The following is a 19,201-nucleotide window of genomic DNA, read 5'->3' as shown; positions in this document are numbered from 1 at the left end:
TATTATATTTAGTCTAAACAATCAATAAAAAATAAAGCCTGACTGAAGAATGAAGACAGGAAGTAACCTGTCTATGTAATGTACCGGCTCAACCCCCAAGTAATATGAAACATTTCAAGACAGCATTGAACATTCACCAAGTCAGTCTAGGGGAAAACAAAACATGCTAGTAGAAATTGGGGCTATACTTCTATGTGAATATGGAACTACACATACTGGTGGATGAAGTTAAATCCCCTCTTCTCCACCCATCCACCCTACCGAGCACCATACCCTCCAAAAACTGCTCGTCAATTTTAAGGTAACTTCTCATCTTTTCTTATGAATTAATAAAGAGAAAGAAAAATATGCAGTTTAAATACAAATTACTAGTGGACTAAACAGAATCTACAAAATATTAATATGGAGACTGTTCATCTCATTGTTTATTTTTTTTTCATCTCATTGTTTAAATGATGATAAGCCAAACTATTTCTTTCTAAGACTCAAAGAGAGGTACTGAAAAGCACAATATAGTTGACTATAATGCTCTTAAAAGAATGAGTTTGTTTAATCCTTAGGAGGTATCATTTTCACTATTAATTACAGATGATGAAACTGAAATTCAGAGAATCTGAGTAACTTTTTCTTCAGGTAATGAAATTATACAACAATTGGATCAAAGTTAAATCGGGGCTGATTCCAAGTTCCAATTCTTAACTAATGGGCTAGAATATCTCCTACAGATACATAAAGTCCTCTTATTAAAATGAAGCCATCCGGGGGATGCCTGGGTGGCTCAGAGGATTAGTGCCGCCTTCAGCCCAGGGCGTGATCCTGGAGACCCAGGATCGAGTCCCACATCAGGCTCCCTGCATGGAGCCTGCTTCTCCCTCTCCCTGTGTCTCTGCCCCTCTCTCTTGGTCTCTCACAAATAAATAAACAAAATCTTAAAAAAAAAAAAAATGAAGCCATCGTACCAAAATGTCTCTATGGTCAATAAAAATGCTAATAAATGTCTTCTTCCAGCTATGGTGCCATTTCTCCGTTCCCTGTTATAGCAAAACGATAAACAACTATCTGAAGTACTTAGATGTGAACAAGTACAGCTATAGGAGAGAAAAGGCTTGGCTTTGTTCAGTACTATATCCTTAGAGCCTAGAACAGTACCTAAGTGCTGAACAAATATTTGAAGAACAAACTGCTGCATGAATGAGTAAAGACGAGTTCAAAAAGGCTAACTGGTATTGAACGACAGGGCTAGGAAAAGGTGGAGCCCAACACAAACCTAGTTCTGTCTGGATTCAAAGCTCATTTTTTTTTTCTTTCTTTTCTTTAATAACATGATTCCATTTTTATTTTTAAAAATAATATACACATGATAAGAAAAATATTAAAAGGATATACAACAAAATGTGAGCAGTGGCTGTCTCTGTAGATTAAGAACATAGGGGTTTTTTTAAATGCTCTTCAGTTTTTGTTTTTATAATCAGAACATAACAGAAAAACACTGGAAAATAAACTCTGAAGGAAAATATTTCCTCGCAATTCAAGAAGTGGAGAGCAAGGCTTTAATTGGCCTACATATCACCCCTTTTCCTGTCTTTTTTTAATAACTTTTTATTTGAAACAATTTTAGATTTACACAAATGTTGCAAAGATAGTACAGAGAACTTCCAAGTACCCTACCATCCAGCTTCCCCCTTATATAAGCATGACACATTATCGTAGCTACCAAATAAATTAACATTGGTATAATACTACCAAAACTACAGACTATATTGTAATTTCACTAGTTTTTCCAGTAATACCCTTTGCTTGTTTCAGGATCCAATCCATCATATCACATTATACATTTAGTTATCGTGACTCCTTATCTGTGTCTTCCCCAAATCTGTGATCGGTACTTCTTTGTCTTTAATGAACTTTAATGAACTTTAATGAACAAAGTTCACTTTTGAAGACTACTGGTCAGTTGTAGAATGGCCCTTAGCTAGGGTCTGTCTTATGTTTTTTTGATGATTACATGGAGGCTATGGATTTTAGGTAGTGCCCTTCTCATCACATCATATCAGGAGTCCATGACATCAACATGGCTTATTACTAGTAATGTTAACCTTGATCTCTTGGTGGTCTGCCTGCTTTGCTATATAAAGTTACAATTTTTTTGTATTATTGTTTTTTAAAATGATTAAGTTTAGCCCATACTCAAGGGGAAGGGAATTAATTAAGCTCCCGCCTCTTAGAGTAAGGAATAGCAAAGAAATTTAGACATATGTTAAAACCACCACGGTAACTAATATTTAGGGGGAGATACTTTGAAACTATATAAATACTCTGTTTTACCTTAAAGATTTGCCACTAATTTTACCACTCATCAGTGGATCTTGGCTGAAATAATTATTACTGTGGTGTTTTAATGGTGACTTTTTATTTCCTTCACTTCTACAATTATTTATTAGAATTCTTCATAAGATCCATCCTTTCTTCCTTATTTTTTATTTATATCAGTATGGATTCATGGATATTTATTTTATTCTTTGGGTTATAATCTATTGTTATTTATTTTGTGGTTTGAATTATTCCAACTTTGGCCATTGGGAGCATTTTCCAGTTGGTCCCTATATACTTCTGACATGTTCTCAATTCTGATGCTTTCTTGAGCACTTTCCTACCTTTTGGCACTATTAAGATGCTCTAGGTTCACTTTGTATTTTCTCTGTCCCAGCTCTACAATCGATCATTTCTCCAAAAGGCCCTAATTTCTTCAATTGGAGAATGGTAAAACCACAATCTGGATATGTGGTGTATTCATTATCAGGACTGTCACAAAGTTCACTATACTTGAGTGCCTCCCCATGGGTAAGAGTTAGGACTTCACACAAGTGAACAAATGCTCTCCTAGGCTGCTCTCCCTCAGTTATGTTTCAGGAATCCATGACCTGTAATAACACTTTGAAAAGAGGTTATCAGTCGTTTTGGCCCTATCAAAACATCCTTTTTAGTGACTTTTCATCTGGAAAAAAAAAAAAAAAAGGCTGTTCCCAAAGTCCCTTGGATCTACTAGCAGTTCGAATACAGGCATTTTCATTTTCAACAGCTGGAAAGATTTATGCTGAAGGCACTGTACTGGCTGACAAAATAAGACTCCAGAAAATTCACTCACTTTTTAACAAAAACAGTCAAAACCCCTCTCTAAATGAAAAATGCCAGTATAAAGATGGGAGCAATGAAGATGATAAAATCAGACTTTAAAATGATTACAAAATACCAGCTCAAATAATTTCTCTTACTGTTAAAACCTTAGCAATACCTCTCTATCTCATACATACACATCATATGCCCTCTGACCAAATATATAAATGTATTAATCTAAAATTTATCAACGGACTATGATTCAGAGACTTCTCTGAATTATAATACTGGACAAGCAGAATGTAGCACCTCAAGTAAATCCCTACTGAAATGAAAAGAGAGAAAAAAAATACATCTTTTTTTAAGGCCTGCCTAAGTACAAACACTAGTTATAAAAGCTTCCCATCCAGCTTCTTTCTACAACTTATTTACTTGTCTCTCCCCCTTCATCCCCCTACTCTATCTTGTTGCCTTTATGAAGTAAAACACAATTACATGCTCTAGCTTCAAGAAGATTTCTAGATACCCTAAAGAAAAAGCAATCTGTTGAAAAAGTCACCCTAAAAAAAATGGAAACCTTGCTTTCTGCACCCCGATGTTTATAGCAGCAATGTCCACAATAGCCAAACTGTGGAAGGAGCCTCGGTGTCCATCGAAAGATGAATGGATAAAGAAGCTGTGGTCTATGTATACAATGGAATATTCCTCAGCCATTAGAAACGACAAATACCCACCATTTGCTTAGACATGGATAGAACGGGAGGGTATTATGCTGAGTGAAGTAAGTCAATTGGAGAAGGACATTGTATGTTCTCATTCATTTGGGGAATATAAATAATAGTGAAAGGGTATGTAAGGGAAGGGAGAAGAAATGTGTGGGAAATATCAGAAAGGGAGACAGAACATAAAGACTCCTAACTCTGGGAAACGAACTAGGGGTGGTGGAAGGGGAGGAGGGCGGGGGGTGGGGGTGAATGGGTGACGGGCACCGAGGGGGGCACTTGACGGGATGAGCCCTGGGTGTTATTCAGTATGTTGGTAAATTGAACACCAATAAAAAATAAATTTATTATAAAAAAATTAAAATAAATTAATTTAATTAAATTAAATTTAAAAAAAAGAAACCTTGCTTTATGGTTTCCAACTCTCAAAAACAAACATTAACAATGAACATTCACGACAGCTAATATGCTGGCTTATTCTTATTTTAACATCTATCTTTTAAATACCAGAAGCCCACCTCACTTAATGTCAGTGCAGACACTGACATCCTCCAGTGGGTTCCATGACAATAGCTATATTTATACTATAATGAATGACTAACAAATTGTATCTTTTGTGTTCAGTGGATGCTGAGGCACTTCAGTCAGTGATGCTTGATGTACATTAGTGAGCAGCTCTTCTCTTTCTAGCTCAAACAATGCTTATTAAAACCACGGGTCAGGAAAAACATAAAACATGCTGCATTTACATTTAAACAACAGCAACAAAATAAACAGTCCTAACTAACGAGATACCAAAAAAAGATTTAAAACAACAACATTGTGAGGACACTAGTTAACAGAACATACAAGGAACTAAAAAAAATATGGTGCCATTAAGAACATCTAGTGAAAACAGGCCATATTCAAAACTGATAAACTGGGAGACTCCAAATGACAGGCTTTCCCTTTGAAGCAGTATCAATCCCCAGTTTAAAGCACCTAATTAATGAGAGTTCACTTACTACCAACTATCACAAAAAATACTAATTTTCTAAGCATGATCTGGTCTGTAAATATCCTGAGAAACTATTGTCTTATTTAAATGTGAATGCTGATATCTAGATAAGGTTGAGGTCCCACCCCCACCCCACCCCCCCCATCCAAAAAGGAAAGAAATGTAAGGCATCGGGACATTTTCATTTTAAAAGTGAAATCAGGGATCCTGGGTGGCGCAGCGGTTTAGCACCTGCCTTTGGCCCAGGGCGCAATCCTGGAGACCTGGGATCGAATCCCACGTCAGGCTCCCAGTGCATGGAGACTGCTTCTCCCTCTGCCTATGTCTCTGCCTCTCTCTCTCTCTCTCTGTGACTATCATAAATAAATAAAAAATTTAAAAAAAAATAAATAAATAAAATAAAAGTGAAATCAGTGATGAAAAGTACTAACTGCCACCTTAGAGCATGAACAGGGTCAGATCATTACAATGCTGCCCCACTGACAACAACCCTGAATAATGAACACAACTGATCTTAATGCTGGCTCGCTCTGGCCTAAGAAGGAAGTTGCCTCCAAACAAGAGATCAGAGAGTAGGCATGCTGGGAATATTTGGGCATGTGGAAAAATGGTACACATAGTTTTCTGTAGCTATACCCGGAGTGAAAAGTTGAAGAACCAACCAAACTATTGATTTGGGAAATGTAAATATCCGGAAGAAATTCCAGGTAAAGGATGACATGAATTTAAATGAAATCTTTTCTACAAAATTAAGTTACCCTAACTTGATCTTTTTTTTATTTCCTTAAAGAATATTATTAAAAAAAAAGAAAAAATAGTAATATTATAAATCTGTAACTTACTTATAAGATTTTTACATTCACGACTTACATAATTATCTTTGGCCCTCAATATAGGTAAAGGTCTCCACACTGACACCAAAACAAAATTACTTGAGGTCTCTCATATCATTACTCCTAGGAATGTGACTAAACACTTTCTATCACGAGGATGAAAGATACCACTGTTTCTCACATCTAAAGTATCTCCTGAAGACCTAGATACAGGCTTAATAGAGCAAAATATATAATCATCTTTTTGTTGGTATTTCGCCAGATTACCATATATTGAAATACTGCTTTAAAAATGAGAAACAGGGACGCCCAAGTGGCTCAGTGGTTGAGCTTCTGCCTTCAGCTCAGGGCATGATCCTGAAGTCCTGGGATGGAGTTCCACATCAGGCTCCGCACAGAGAGCTTACTTCTCCCCCTATCTATGTCTCTGCCTCTCTCCATGTGTCTCTCATGAATAAATAAATAAAATCTTTTTAAAAATAAATAAAAATGAGAAACAGGGGTGCCTGGGTGGTTCAGTTGGTTAAGTGTCTGCCTTCAGCTCAGGTCATGATCTCAGGGTCCTGGGATCTAGCCCTGTCTCAGGCTCCCTGCTCAGCAAGGAGCCTGCTTCCTCCTCTCACTCTGCCTCTATGCTCTCCCTATCTCTTTCTCAAATAAATAAATAAAGTATTTTTTAAAATAAAAAATAAAAATGAGAAAACAGGGGCCTAGCTGGTTCAATCAATAGAACATGTGACTCTTGATCTAGGGTTGGGAATTTGAGCCCCATGTTGGGTGCAGAGATTTATTTTTTTTTAAAGATTTTATTTATTTATTCATGAGAGACACACAGAGAGAGAGGCAGAGACAGAGGCAGAGGCAGAGGGAGAAGCAGGCTCCATGCAGGGAGCCCGACGCGGGACTCGATCCTGGGTCTCCAGAATCACTCCCTGGGCCGAAGGCGGTGCTAAACTGCTGAGCCACCAGGGCTGTCCCAAGAGATTATTTTTTTTAAAAAAAGAGAGCAAGAGAGAAAGAGAGAGGAAGAAAACAGAATTACCTATCTACCAAAGCTAACAGAATGATGACTTCAACATTAGAGTCCCTTGAATGTTCATTTAGAGAACTGTATGGAGAGTTACATAATTTTCAAATTAGTAACTTACTAATTATAACAGTATTCTTTGTATCTGTGTTTCAAGTATTCTAATGACATGAAAGTTCATATTTGGATATAGATGGTTTTAATCATCAAGGTCATACACTGTAAATCTGAAAAAGTGTGGACTAACATCTTTTGAAGGAAAAAAAAATCAGTGCCCAAGAGTAATCTTGGCCCCAAACATCATCTGCCTTTTCTTTGCTATCAGCAAGGATAAAAAGATGCCTTTTCTAAACTCTCTCCCACATCTCAACTATCCTAGGCTCATACAGTATTTTTTTTAGATAAATTCAAACTTCACATTTAGAAGAAGCATAGTGTCTAGTGGAATCAGACTCCTAAATTCAAACAGCTGGGCTAAGGTAAATTATTTACCGTGTGTCTCTCAGTTCTAAAATGCAAGTAGCAGGACACCTGGGTGGCTCAGTTGTTGAGCGTCTGCCTTCGGCTCAGGGCATGATCCTAGGTCCGGGGATTGAGTCCCGCACTGGGCTCCCTTCAAGGAGCCTGCTTCTCCCTCTATGTCTCTCTCTCGCTCTCTCTCTGTACCTCTCATGAATGAATAAATAAAATCTTAAAAAAAATAAATAAAACACAAGTAGCAACAGTATATATGTACTGTAAAAGATCTGATGAGGAAACACATAACTTACTTGTAAGATTTTTACATTCATGACTTACATAATTATCTTTGGCCCTCAATATAGGTAAAGCATGTAGAACACCATTAGTACCTTACTCAATAAGTATTAGTTGGTGTTAAAATAATTATTATTATTCTAACTAAATTATAAGTTGTTATTCTTAGCCAAGATCCTTTCCATCTTAATTCCGTCATTGAATTAGTTATCTCATTTCTTGCCATCTGTAAGTTTAATAATTTGCCATATGTTTATCATAGAAGCCACTATCTTCCAAGCTAAACAGAGCCTGCTAGCATCAGTCCACTCACTTATATTCTTTCTTTGCAGAAGAGAAAACACATTCAGTAAGATAAAGCCTCATAATGTTATTGGAAGGAAAGGTAGTAGAAATATTTACATCTACATTTACATTTTGCGGAAGGGAAAACGGAGCCTCAGAGGCTGGATGATATCTATGTGGTTAGCAGCATTTTGGTCCTTTAATTTTTCAACTTATTAAGGCAGAGTAAGGGAATTCAAAGCTAATATAAATATATTCTATACGCTGAGGAAGAACAGTATCAATTATAATGAAACAGTATTATTTACTCAGATCTTATTCATGCTCGGCAGCATAAATGATAACTGGCTTCCGTTGAAATGCTTCATAGGTGGGGAAAATTAACCTAATTGAGCAAATTTGAATCTATAGCATCAATATATTGAAAACAATCTCTTTTTTTAAAGACTTACTTATTTTAGAGAGAGAGCACGGGAGTGGAGGGTGGTGGGCAGGAGGGAAACAAAGGGAGAGAGAGAGAGAGAGAGAGCATCCCAAGCAAACTCCTCACTGAGCATAGAGCCTGACATGGGGCTCCATCTCATGACCTGATCATGACCTGAGCCAAAATCAAGAGTCGGATGCTTAACTGACAGAGTAACTAACCCACATACTCCCATACAAAACAATCTGAAAACAATTTCCAAGGTTACACCATACAATGGGGGCACCTGGGTAGCTCAGTTTGTTAAGTGTCTGCCTTCAGTTCAGGTCATAATCCCAGAGACCTGGGATCAAGCCCCACGCCAGGCTCTCTGCTCAGCGAAGAGTCTGCTTCTCCCTCTCATTCTACCTCTGTACTCTCCCTCTCTAATAAATAAAATATTTTTAAAAAGAGTATACCATACTATGAAAATTAGCCAATAAATATAATTTTTTCCATATCCTGCCTGCTTCACACACTCATTCCCCAGGATTCAGAAAAGATATCCTGAAATGAGGGTTTTGACAAGACACTTCTATTACAAATAAAAACGAGAGCATCATTCTATTTTTTTTTACATATTTGTCATTAAACTCTCCACAAACAATTCTGTGAAGAATCAACTGTAGGATCATGTTCTATGCATTTGTAAACAGGCGGCTTTCCTGTTTAGCTTACCAGAATCAGTGTTTACTAAAACACCCAGAGGGTCTGCATTTGCTTCAGGTGGATCTTCAGGTTTCGAATCACGCAAGCAATTGCCAGATCCAATGGCCGCTTTCTGTCCAACACGGTCATTTTTCCATTTGTGATGCCTGCCGGGACTTCTGATCTTTGCCATCTGTGAATGTCTGGACATCCCCTTCATCTTGCTGGAGTGAGAAAAATGCAACTCTTAATATGAAAGGCAATGACCTCTCAAGAAAAACCTAAAAAATACTGACCACAAAAGAAATTCAGCTGCCATATCAATCATTTGTAGCCTAGTACATTAAAGAAATCAAAATAAATAAACTCGATGGCTTCCAAAGACAGAGAACTTTATGGTAGATCTTTAAAAGAATAATACACCACAATATATTATACTTTTATCAATTCTGAGATGCACATTTCCTTCCGTATTTTAACCCCCCTGAAAATGGTCCACGTTGTATGATGAACAGCAGGTGAATTTAATGGGCAGAATTCTTTCATTCTGATTGTACATAAAAGTGTTATTTAGTTAACTTTCATCTATTCATTCTCTAAGAGTCTTAAAATTTCTAACGCATTTACAAATACTCTGCCTTGTTTGATCTTCATAACAACTCTTTGAAATAGATTCGACAGGTAACTATTCTCTTTACAGGATAAACTTGAAGATTATAAACTGAGCACAATTTCACAGCTACTTCAAATCAAGTGCCCTCTCAACAACTATAATTACTCCTCTTAGGAGAACAAATGCTTATATGAGCATATTCTAGGGTAAACTAGGTGTAGGAAAAAATTTCAAAAAAAAAAGGTTCATTATACAATCTCAGTAGACAACAATACAAGGTATCCTTTGGTAGGGCTGAGTTTTCATAAAAATACATGTTTTTTTTTTCTCATTTGTCATTTATCAGCAGAATTTTTTTCTTCATTAATAATGGAAGCTGCAGTTAGAAATACAGAAATTAGGACTCTGGGTTTAAATCCCAATTTTGCCACTTACTAGCTGTGCCTCTTGGACAATATTAATATCCAATATTAATGTTTGTTTACTCTCATTTGTAGAAAGGGAATCTTAGAGACATAGATTTAATATAAAGTGCCACAATGAGTCCTTAATAAATGGTAATTATTACTATAACATTCTCTAAAAATTTGCTAAACCAACATATTCAGTTAGTATTTCTATAATCCAAAGGTTCTTAATCCTTTTTAGGGTGGCCATAACCCTTACAGTCTTGTTCCAAAAAGTCATATATATACTCCAAATTTTGCAGAAAGCCATAGACCAATTTCCAATGTTCCAACCATGGAAGGTAGGCCTCAACAATGTCATCACAGGTAAAACAAGTAGTTTCTGCCTCTGGCCCACCGGCTCCATGAGGATAATGCTTTCGTTAGACGCCATTCACAGATGCCTTCCCTGTTTCCTGCTCCAATGGCACCTGACCACAGATGGCTTTTAAATGATCATCTTTAAGGTATTCACTAATAAGCAATGAGTTAGAATGACATTTTTAAAAGATTTTTTTAAAGTAATCTCTACACCCAACATGGGGCTAGAACTCACAACCCCAAGATCAAAAGTCTCATGCTATACTGACTAAGCCAGCCAGGTGCCCCTAGAATGACCTTTAACTGATCAGATCAGTAAGACTTCGTTGAAAGTGGTATATCTGGTATTTGCACTACCCCTACCTTTGAGGGAGGAGTTCCTTTACACCGTTGCTTGACAATCATTTAAAAGGAAAAGTTTATTTAATCAACACTTAAAAATACTTATACAAAGAACAGATTTACATGAATGTGAAGTGGAGAGATTAAGGAATAATTATAACTAAAAAGCTAACAGGGAAGTAGAATATCAAAAAATTATTCATTCAGTTAATCCAAAAGAAGGCAAGGGGGGCACCTGAGTGGCTCAGCTGGTTAAGCGTTGAACTCTTGATCGCCACTCAGGTTTTGGTCTCAGGGTCATGAGTTCAAGATTCATGCTGGGGCTGGTCATGGAGCTTCCTCAAAACAGTAACAACAAACAAAAGAAGGCAAGGAAGGAAATAAAAGAAAAAAATAGGACATGTTAAAAAAAGGATAATGGGAGTAATGGGAGAGTGAAACCCAACTATATTAATTACTTTAAATTTCATGAAAAGATAAAGATCATGGACTTAGATAATAAAAAATAAAACCAGATTATATATTCTCTAAGAAATATACTTTTTTTTTTTTTTAAGAAATATACTTTTAAATACACACATATGAAAGTCTAAAAGGAAAAGGTGGAAAACTATCCTTTCCCTAGGTACCATATTGCCACCAGTCCCAAGTCAGGTGACTGCTTTCCAGAGGATCTTTTTTGGACTCTATTCTGTTCTATTTACCTATCCTTGGACAATACCACACTACTTCCATCTCTTTCTTAGCTGTCTAGATCCTTTGGATTTTCATATAAATCTTAAACTTATTAATACTAACCCCTTCCACTACCTACAAAACAAAACAAAATTAAACTAAACTAAACTAGCTGGGGTTTTGACTAGGATCAATTTGGAAAAATAATCATATAGAGTCTTCTAGTCCATGAACATTATGCATATCCCTCCATTTACTAGGTCTTTATTTTTCTGAGCAACATTTTACATCTTTTAGTATAGAAATATTACAGGTCTTTTATTAGATGCATTCCTAGGTATTTGATATTTTGATAGTATTGTCAATAGTATCTTCTAAATTTTCATTTTCTAATTGTTGTTAGCATGTAGAAATGCAATGGATTTTTTTTTAAATAGTGACTTTATATATATTTAGCACCCTTGCTAAATTCACTTTATTAACTCTAATTACAGATGTTTGGATTTTTTTTTTTTTTTTTACATATACAGTCATGCTGACTCTTAACAAAGGACAGTTAATTCTTCCTTTTCTTTTTTTTTTTGAAAGATTTTATTTATCTTATTTATTTAAGACCCTAGAGAAACCAAGATACCTAAAGGATCAAGCTGTTTCTAAGTACTTTAGCTGTGTTCCTAGAAAAAAGTCCAAAAATATTTTTAGTAGGGATGATGCCTGTGTGGCTCAGTGGTTTAGCATCTGCCTTTGGCTCAGGTGTGATCTCAGGGACCTGGGATCAAGTCCTGCATCAGGCTTCCCCCACTGGGAGCCTGCTTCTCCCTCTCTGCCTATGTCTCTGCCTCTCTTGATATGTCTCTTGTGAACAAATAAAATCTTTAAAAAAAATTTTTGTAGAAATATGAAAATATGCAACAAGTTCCTAATGTCTAGTATCCAATAAAAAATTACCAGGCCTGAAAAATAAGGCAGAAAAATATGACCCATGATAAAGACAAAAATCAATCAAAACTAATCTAGAACTGACACAAATATTAGAATGAACAGAAAAATAAATTAAAAGTTATAACTATATTCCAAAATGTTCAAAAATTAAGTAGAGACATGAAAGATATTTTTAAAAGATCCAAAGCAAACTTAAGATGAAAACTGCAATGTCTATGATGAAAAAAGGCAAAATATACACCAAGAGGTTAATGAAAGATTAGATACTGCATAAGAAAAGATAAATGAACATAAAGGCATAGCTATATAAACTATCCAAAATGAGACAAAGGGAAAAAAGAATTTTAAAAAATAAGAAGAGCATTACCAAGCTAAGGGACAAATTTAAGCAGCCTAATATGAATCTAAATGGAGTCTCAGAACATGAGAGACTCCTAACTCTGGGAAACGAACCGGGGGTGTGGGGGGGGGGGGTGGAAGGGGAGGTGGGCGGGGGGTGGGGGTGACTGGGTGACAGGCACTTGATGGGATGAGCACTCGATGTTATTCTATATGTTGGCAAATTGAACACCAATAAAAAATAAATTTATATTAAAAATAAATAAATAAATGGAATCTCTGAAGGGCAGAGATAGAAAAAAATATTTGAAGAAGTTATGATCAAAATTTTTCCAAAATTGATAGAAATCATAAACTCATTTACACCAAGAATTTCAACAAATCCTAAGCACAAGAAACATGAAGAAAATGATGCAAAGGCACATCATTATCAAATTGTTTAAGCCAGTGATAAAGAAGAAATATTAAAGTAGCCAGCAAAAAAAAGCATTTAATGTAAAGGAACCAAATAATGATAACAGCAGATTTCTTTGGAAACAATGCAAATGAAAAGACAATGGAGCAAAATCTTTAAAGTTAATTTAAAAAGCAAAACTAAAACTAACCAAAAAAATCTGTTAAACTAGAATTGTGTATCGAAGAAAAATATCTTTCAAAAAGGACAGCAAAGAAAGATCTTTTTCAACACACAAAGCTGAAGGAATTCACCTCCAACAGATTCTCACTACAAAACGTCAAAGAGTCTTTTAGGCAAAAGGAAAATGCTATCAGATGAAAAGATGGATCAACACTAACGAATGAAGTGTACAGAAATGGTTAACTATGTAGGTATCCCAGCCTTCAGCCAGGCTAGATTAGTCATCAGCTAACCAATCCCCAGCTGTGACTGACCCTTGTCAAGATCAGCAGATATGTCTAACTGAACCCCAGCTGACCCTAGATGTCTGAGTAATTAATACTTACTACTATATAGGGGGAGGGGGAGAGGACACTCATTAAGAGAGTAAAAAGGAAAGTCACAAATTATGAGGGTATATTTGCAATATATATGCTCTACTCAAGAAAGGATTTGTGTCCTAAGTTAATAACTCCTAGAAATCAAGAAAAGCAATCCAATTAATAACTGGTCAAAAAACTTGAACTGGCACTTCATGAGAAAATAACAAAATGCTAATAAGCATATAAAAAGGTGCCCAACATCACTAGTCAAGAGAGAAATGGTAGGACATGAGGAAAAGGTGCAACCAAGCATTAACCAAAGAGACAGAGCAATTAGATGCACAATCAGTAGGAGTGTAAATTGGTACAACTGTTATGGAAAACTGTTTGGCTTTATCTATTAAACCTAAATATATAGATGCCCAATGATCCAGCATATACATATATATGGGTGTGTGTGTATATATAGATACATATACACATATATATATGACCAGTAAAAATGGGTACTTATGTCTCCAAAAGACATGTAAAAGAATGTTCATCGCAGTTTTATTCCTTATAACCCAAACTGGAAACAACCCAAATGTCCAACAGTAGAATGGATATTCTCAAAAATGAGTTCTTCACGAAAATAAGAACAGTTCAGAGCTATACACAGTATGGATGAATACGACAAAACAATTCCAAATTACAGAAATCACAAACCAAAGAATATACATTATATGATTCTACTTATATAAGGTTCCAGAGCATGCAAAATAAATCTATGATGACAGAAATCAGAAAAGAGGTCATCTTTGTGGGGAAGCAATAAACTAGAGACAGCCAAAGAAAGATTTATGAGGTAAAGCTGTTTTGTGTATTATTAATCTGTTTGGAAGTTACATAGGTGTGTAGGTGTGGGTATGTATATAAATTCAAGTTGTACATTTCAGATTTGTATATTTTATTTATATTAAAAATAAACTTCAGGGCATACCAGGGTGGCTCAGCAGTTTAGCGCCACCTTCAGCCCAGGGTGTGATCTTGGAGACCGGAGATCGAGTCCCACGTCGGGCTCCCTGAGAAGCCTGCTTGTCCCTCTGCCTGTGTCTCTACCTCTCTCTGTGTGTCTCTCATGAATAAATAAACAAAATCTCTTTAAAATCTTTCAGTAAAAAAGTGGGAAAAAATTCTATGAAGGTGAGGGATTGGGAAAAATAGGGTGTCTCACTCATTGCTAGCAGGAGAGTTAACTATGATAGTTATTTGGCAGTTAGCCATTAATATTACAAATACACATACGTCAGGGGCACCTCAGTGGCTCAGTCAGTTAAGCTTCTGACTCTTGATTTCAGCTCAGGTCATGGTCTCAGAGTTGTGGGATCGAGCCCCCATTAGGTCCCGCACTCAGCAGGGAGTCTATTTGGGATCTCTCTCCCCTCTTCCCCATGCTCTCTCTCCCTCTCGCTCTCTAATAAATAAATAAATCTTTAAAAAAAATAGTAAATTGAATTTAAATTTAAAAAAAAAATACACGTACATCTTTTGACTCAGCAAATCCACTTCTAGGAATCCATCCTCAGAAATACTTGTATCTGTGTAAAATGTATGTACAGGGTAATAATGACAAATTTTTATTAGTAAAATATTGGTAAGAACTTATGTATCTGCCAATAGGAAATTAATTTAAAAAAAAAAACCCTTCAGCCCCGGTGGCGCAGCGGTTTAGTGCCGCATGCAGCCCGGGGTGTGATCCTGGAGACCCAGGATCAAGTCCTGCGTCGGGCTCCCTACATGGAGCCTGCTTCTCCCTCTGCCTGTGTCTCTGCCTCTGCCTCTCTCTGTCTCTGTCTCTCTCTCTCTCTCTCTCTCTGTGTCTGTCATAGAATAAATAAAATCTTATAAATAAATGAATGAATGAATGAATGAATGAAAATTAAAAAAAAAAAAAGCCTGTGGGAATCCTTAGGGTTCTACACATCCTTGAAGAATGAGGACACTAGTTATGCATTAATATCTCCAACTATATCATTTGGCTAAAAAAATAAAATGTAAAATAATGTCAAAAAAGGGGGAAAAAAGACTATTATCTGATGTGCTGTATGCAAATGAAGTATCTCTGGAAGGATAAAATGGGTTGTCCCTGGGAAGAAGAACTATTTAGCTAGGAAACAAAGACAAAAAATTTATTAGCAATAGATCTTTTTGAAAACCACACTTAAAAATATAAAGAAATTTGAAGTAAAAAACATAAAAGCAAAGATTTTAGAATTAGGAGTGTAAAATTTTAGGATTTTGTTATATTCTCTTGTTTATTATTTATTTGTAAGAATACTCATTTAAAATAAGCATAGAGGGCAGCCCAGGTGGCTCAGCGGCTTAGCGCTGCCTTCAGCCCAGGTGTGATCCTGGAGACCCGGGATAGAGTCCCACATCGGACTCCCTGCATGGAGCCTGCTTCTCCCTCTGCCTGTGTCTCTGTCTGTCTCTCTCTCTCTGTCTCTCATGAATAAATAAATAAAATCTTTAAAAAATAATAAAACAAAATAAACATGGAGAATGCAAGCAATTTTAAGGAACTTACCCATACTGTGTTGTTGTCAAAACTGCTCCTCTCTTTTCCTTTTCAAGTTTTAACTTTTTCTTTCTTTCAATATTGGCCAGTGTTGGGTAGTTTCTAGAAAATAGTAAGTCGATTATAAAAGGGTTTTAAGAGTACAAATTTAATTAAGCAATCAAACAATTACTGCATTTAGCAAATTTTATTTAATGACTAATATAATAAATCATTTTAAACCTTTAATTCTTTCTAGAATTTTTTTTAAAGGAAAAAAGTATACTGTGACAATGCTACTCAAAATATAAACCAGATTTCAGTCCACAAGCTTTGCTACCAGTATGTGAGGTGAGGCACTTACACTAGAATTTGAATCAAATAGATCATAAAATAAAATGTGCTCAAACTGATAGTTCATTTATATGCCATGTACCCATAAATACTATTAAAAACGTAAGTCTATGCAACTACTTATTCAAATACATACTAGGTACACCCAAATTTACCAAAATGAGGAAGAAAAAGTTCACAAAAAAAGCAGTCTGATAGAAGGATAAGAAAAGCACACAAGGGCAGCCCCAGTGGCCTAGCGGTTTAGTGCCACCTTTGGCCCAGGGCATGATCCTAGAGACCCAGGATCGAGTCCTGTGTCGGGCTCCCTGCATGGAGCCTGCTTTTCCCTCTGCCTGTGTCTCTGCTTCTCTCTCTCTTTCTCTCTCTCTCTCTCATGAATAAATAAAATCTTTTAAAAAAAAAAAAAGCACACAAATAACTATAACAAATATCAAAATATAATATAAGCACCCCAAAGAGTATAAACACTAGAACGTGGGAGGAAAAGATTTTCTCTAGCTGGAGAAAACCAGAAATTCAGAAAAGGAAGGAAGGAAGGAAGGAAGGAAGGAAGGAAGGAAGGAAGGAAGGAAGGAAGGAAGTCGGTCTTACATGGTTTTAATAAATAGAAATTAGATGGAAAACTTCCATGTTCTTTTTTTTTTTTTCAAAGATTTTATTTATTTATGAGAGACACAGAGAGGGGCAGAGACACAAGCAAAGGGAGAAGCAGGCTCCCTGAGGGGAACCTGATGCAGGACTTGATTCTAGGACCCCGGGATCACAACCTGAGCCAAAGGCAAATGCTCAACCACTGAGCCACTCAGGCATCCCAAAGATTCTGTGTTCTAAGCAGAGCAAACAATACAAACAAACCAAGGCCTCAGAAGGTGCACAAAATATCCAGGGAATGGCAAGTGGTTCATTTTATATAAAACAGTTATAAGCAATCAGACAGAAAGGGAGCCTAAGGCCATTAAATGTCCTTGAATAGGAGATTAGAAAATTTATATTTAATTCAGTGGCAATGGGGAGCCACTGAAAGTTATGAACAGGGAGAGCTATGTACAAGGCAGTGATTAAGATTAAATCTGACAGCAGTGTGCAAGGTGAATTGCTCTGACAAAGCTTTCTTTATTCCTTGGCACAGCTGTGTGGTGATGCGAGCACCAAACGTTGGTGGTGGGGGGAACAGATCCTAGGAGTATAAGAAAGCACAAAGGGAGGGGAAACACAGACAGCCCTCTCTTCCACTCAGCTTGGGGGGTCATCAGAGTAAGTTTTAAGAAAGATCAACAAACTGTATTCTCCCATTGTTACTAGGACACTGTTTCCACCCCCTTCTTTTTCTTTCTTCACATTTGCATTGCTGACTTGAATGGCACAGACAATATGAAGCCTTTGGGTTGACCACACTGGAAGATAAGCATAGAAATGACATTGAGTAAGTGGTGAAATAATTAGGGAAAAAAGGCAATGAATTTCAATGAGGACAGTGCAAAGCAATCCAGCCAAGATCTATCCAGCCAAGAAAAGTAAACTCCATAAATAAAAGATGATGAATATACAAGCTATAAATAAACATAAGAGGAAAAGATCAAGGTCATAGGAGATAAAAATCTGACGGCCAGTCAGCACCATATGACTGGACTTTTGGAAAGCAAACATAATCTAAGGTTATGTGAAATGGAGTCTGGCACATGTACAAGTGTGAAATCTTCCTCTCCCAAGACTCAAAAGTGGTCAGAAACTCTCAGGGCACTGTGTTCAGTTTTGTGCTTCTAAACTGAAAAGGAATGTTAAGGAAAAATAAAACTTGGAAGGGATTCAGAAGAGACTCAAAGATGATTAACAGCATGAAAACTAAAACCTCTGAGGAAAGATGAAAGGAACTGGAACTATCTGCAGCCTTTAAAAGAGGAAGAGAAGTGACAATAAATGCTCTTACAGAAAGGATGGTAGCCAGCTGGTTTCAATCTGAAGACAGAAATATGCAGAAGCAGAAATGGTGAGAAAAAGTGATGACTTTCACAGGCCCCACACTGTCTAGGCGTGTAACTCACAGCTACTCAACACCCTTCACCTCTCCGAAATGCACTTATTCTTACTACTAGGGTCTCCAACATTTTTCTTCTGAGTATTGCAGACCCTAAACATGTTGAGCCACATGCTGAACAATAAAGATTTGCTACTACGGTGTACAATGTACAAATGAGCAGATGCTACCTAAGTGCTTACCAATGGTAAGAAATCTAAGTGTTATAGCAAGTGGATTTAACGTGAGATCTAAGAAAGAATTCCTTAAACAAGACATCAAGGATGTTTTGCAAATTCCTTTGGTGGAAATCTTTTAGAACAGCTCACTTTCTCTTTCTGGCCAATTAAAGTAACACTTCCTAAAAGGTAAGGGATCTTTCGATATCCCTTGCAAAGCAAAAAGATGTCATTTTTCAGTGCTTAAATTATAAAACCCTCTTCCAAATGTACACCATTCTTATTTACATAGAACCTAGAGACTAAAAACTAGGAAAAACAAAGGCCTGCCTTTCCACTGCCTTTGTGGAAAGCAAATGATCTAAAAGAGAAAGAAACTAGAAACACAAGACCTTGTTACATATTAAAAAACAAAACAAAACAAAGCAAAAACCACCACCCAACCAGAAAGCCCTTTCCAGCAACATAATAGTAAAATATAACACAAAGAAAAGTCTGGAGCTTTGATAAACAAAACAAAACAAAAAAAAAACGTAGTTAAGGTTCCTAAAGTACACCTGAAATAAGTCCAAAGACTGTTAAGGAAAAAAAATCACAAACTGTCTTAACATTACACAATTACACACAGACAAAATAGTTCAGTGTCTCCT

At 36.4% G+C, this 19,201-nt stretch overlaps 1 protein-coding gene across 1 annotated transcript in view; it reads right to left on the bottom strand.

Moving 5' to 3' along the window:
- NUFIP1 (nuclear FMR1 interacting protein 1) overlaps positions 1-19,201 on the bottom strand; it is a 44,303-nt gene that overhangs the window by 8,021 nt on the left and 17,081 nt on the right. Inside the window, exons 6-7 of the mRNA XM_026017247.2 lie at positions 16,032-16,124; positions 8,876-9,069 (exon numbers count right to left, since the gene is read on the bottom strand). Coding sequence (XP_025873032.1) covers positions 8,876-9,069; positions 16,032-16,124 — 287 coding nt within the window. The remainder of the gene's footprint in view (positions 1-8,875; positions 9,070-16,031; positions 16,125-19,201) is intronic.

This window comes from Vulpes vulpes, chromosome 6 (assembly GCF_048418805.1).
Source record: "Vulpes vulpes isolate BD-2025 chromosome 6, VulVul3, whole genome shotgun sequence".
In the NCBI taxonomy this organism is placed as follows: Eukaryota; Metazoa; Chordata; class Mammalia; order Carnivora; family Canidae; genus Vulpes; species Vulpes vulpes.
Note: the sequence above shows the minus strand (reverse complement) of the source record. Positions and strands in the feature narration are given on the sequence as shown.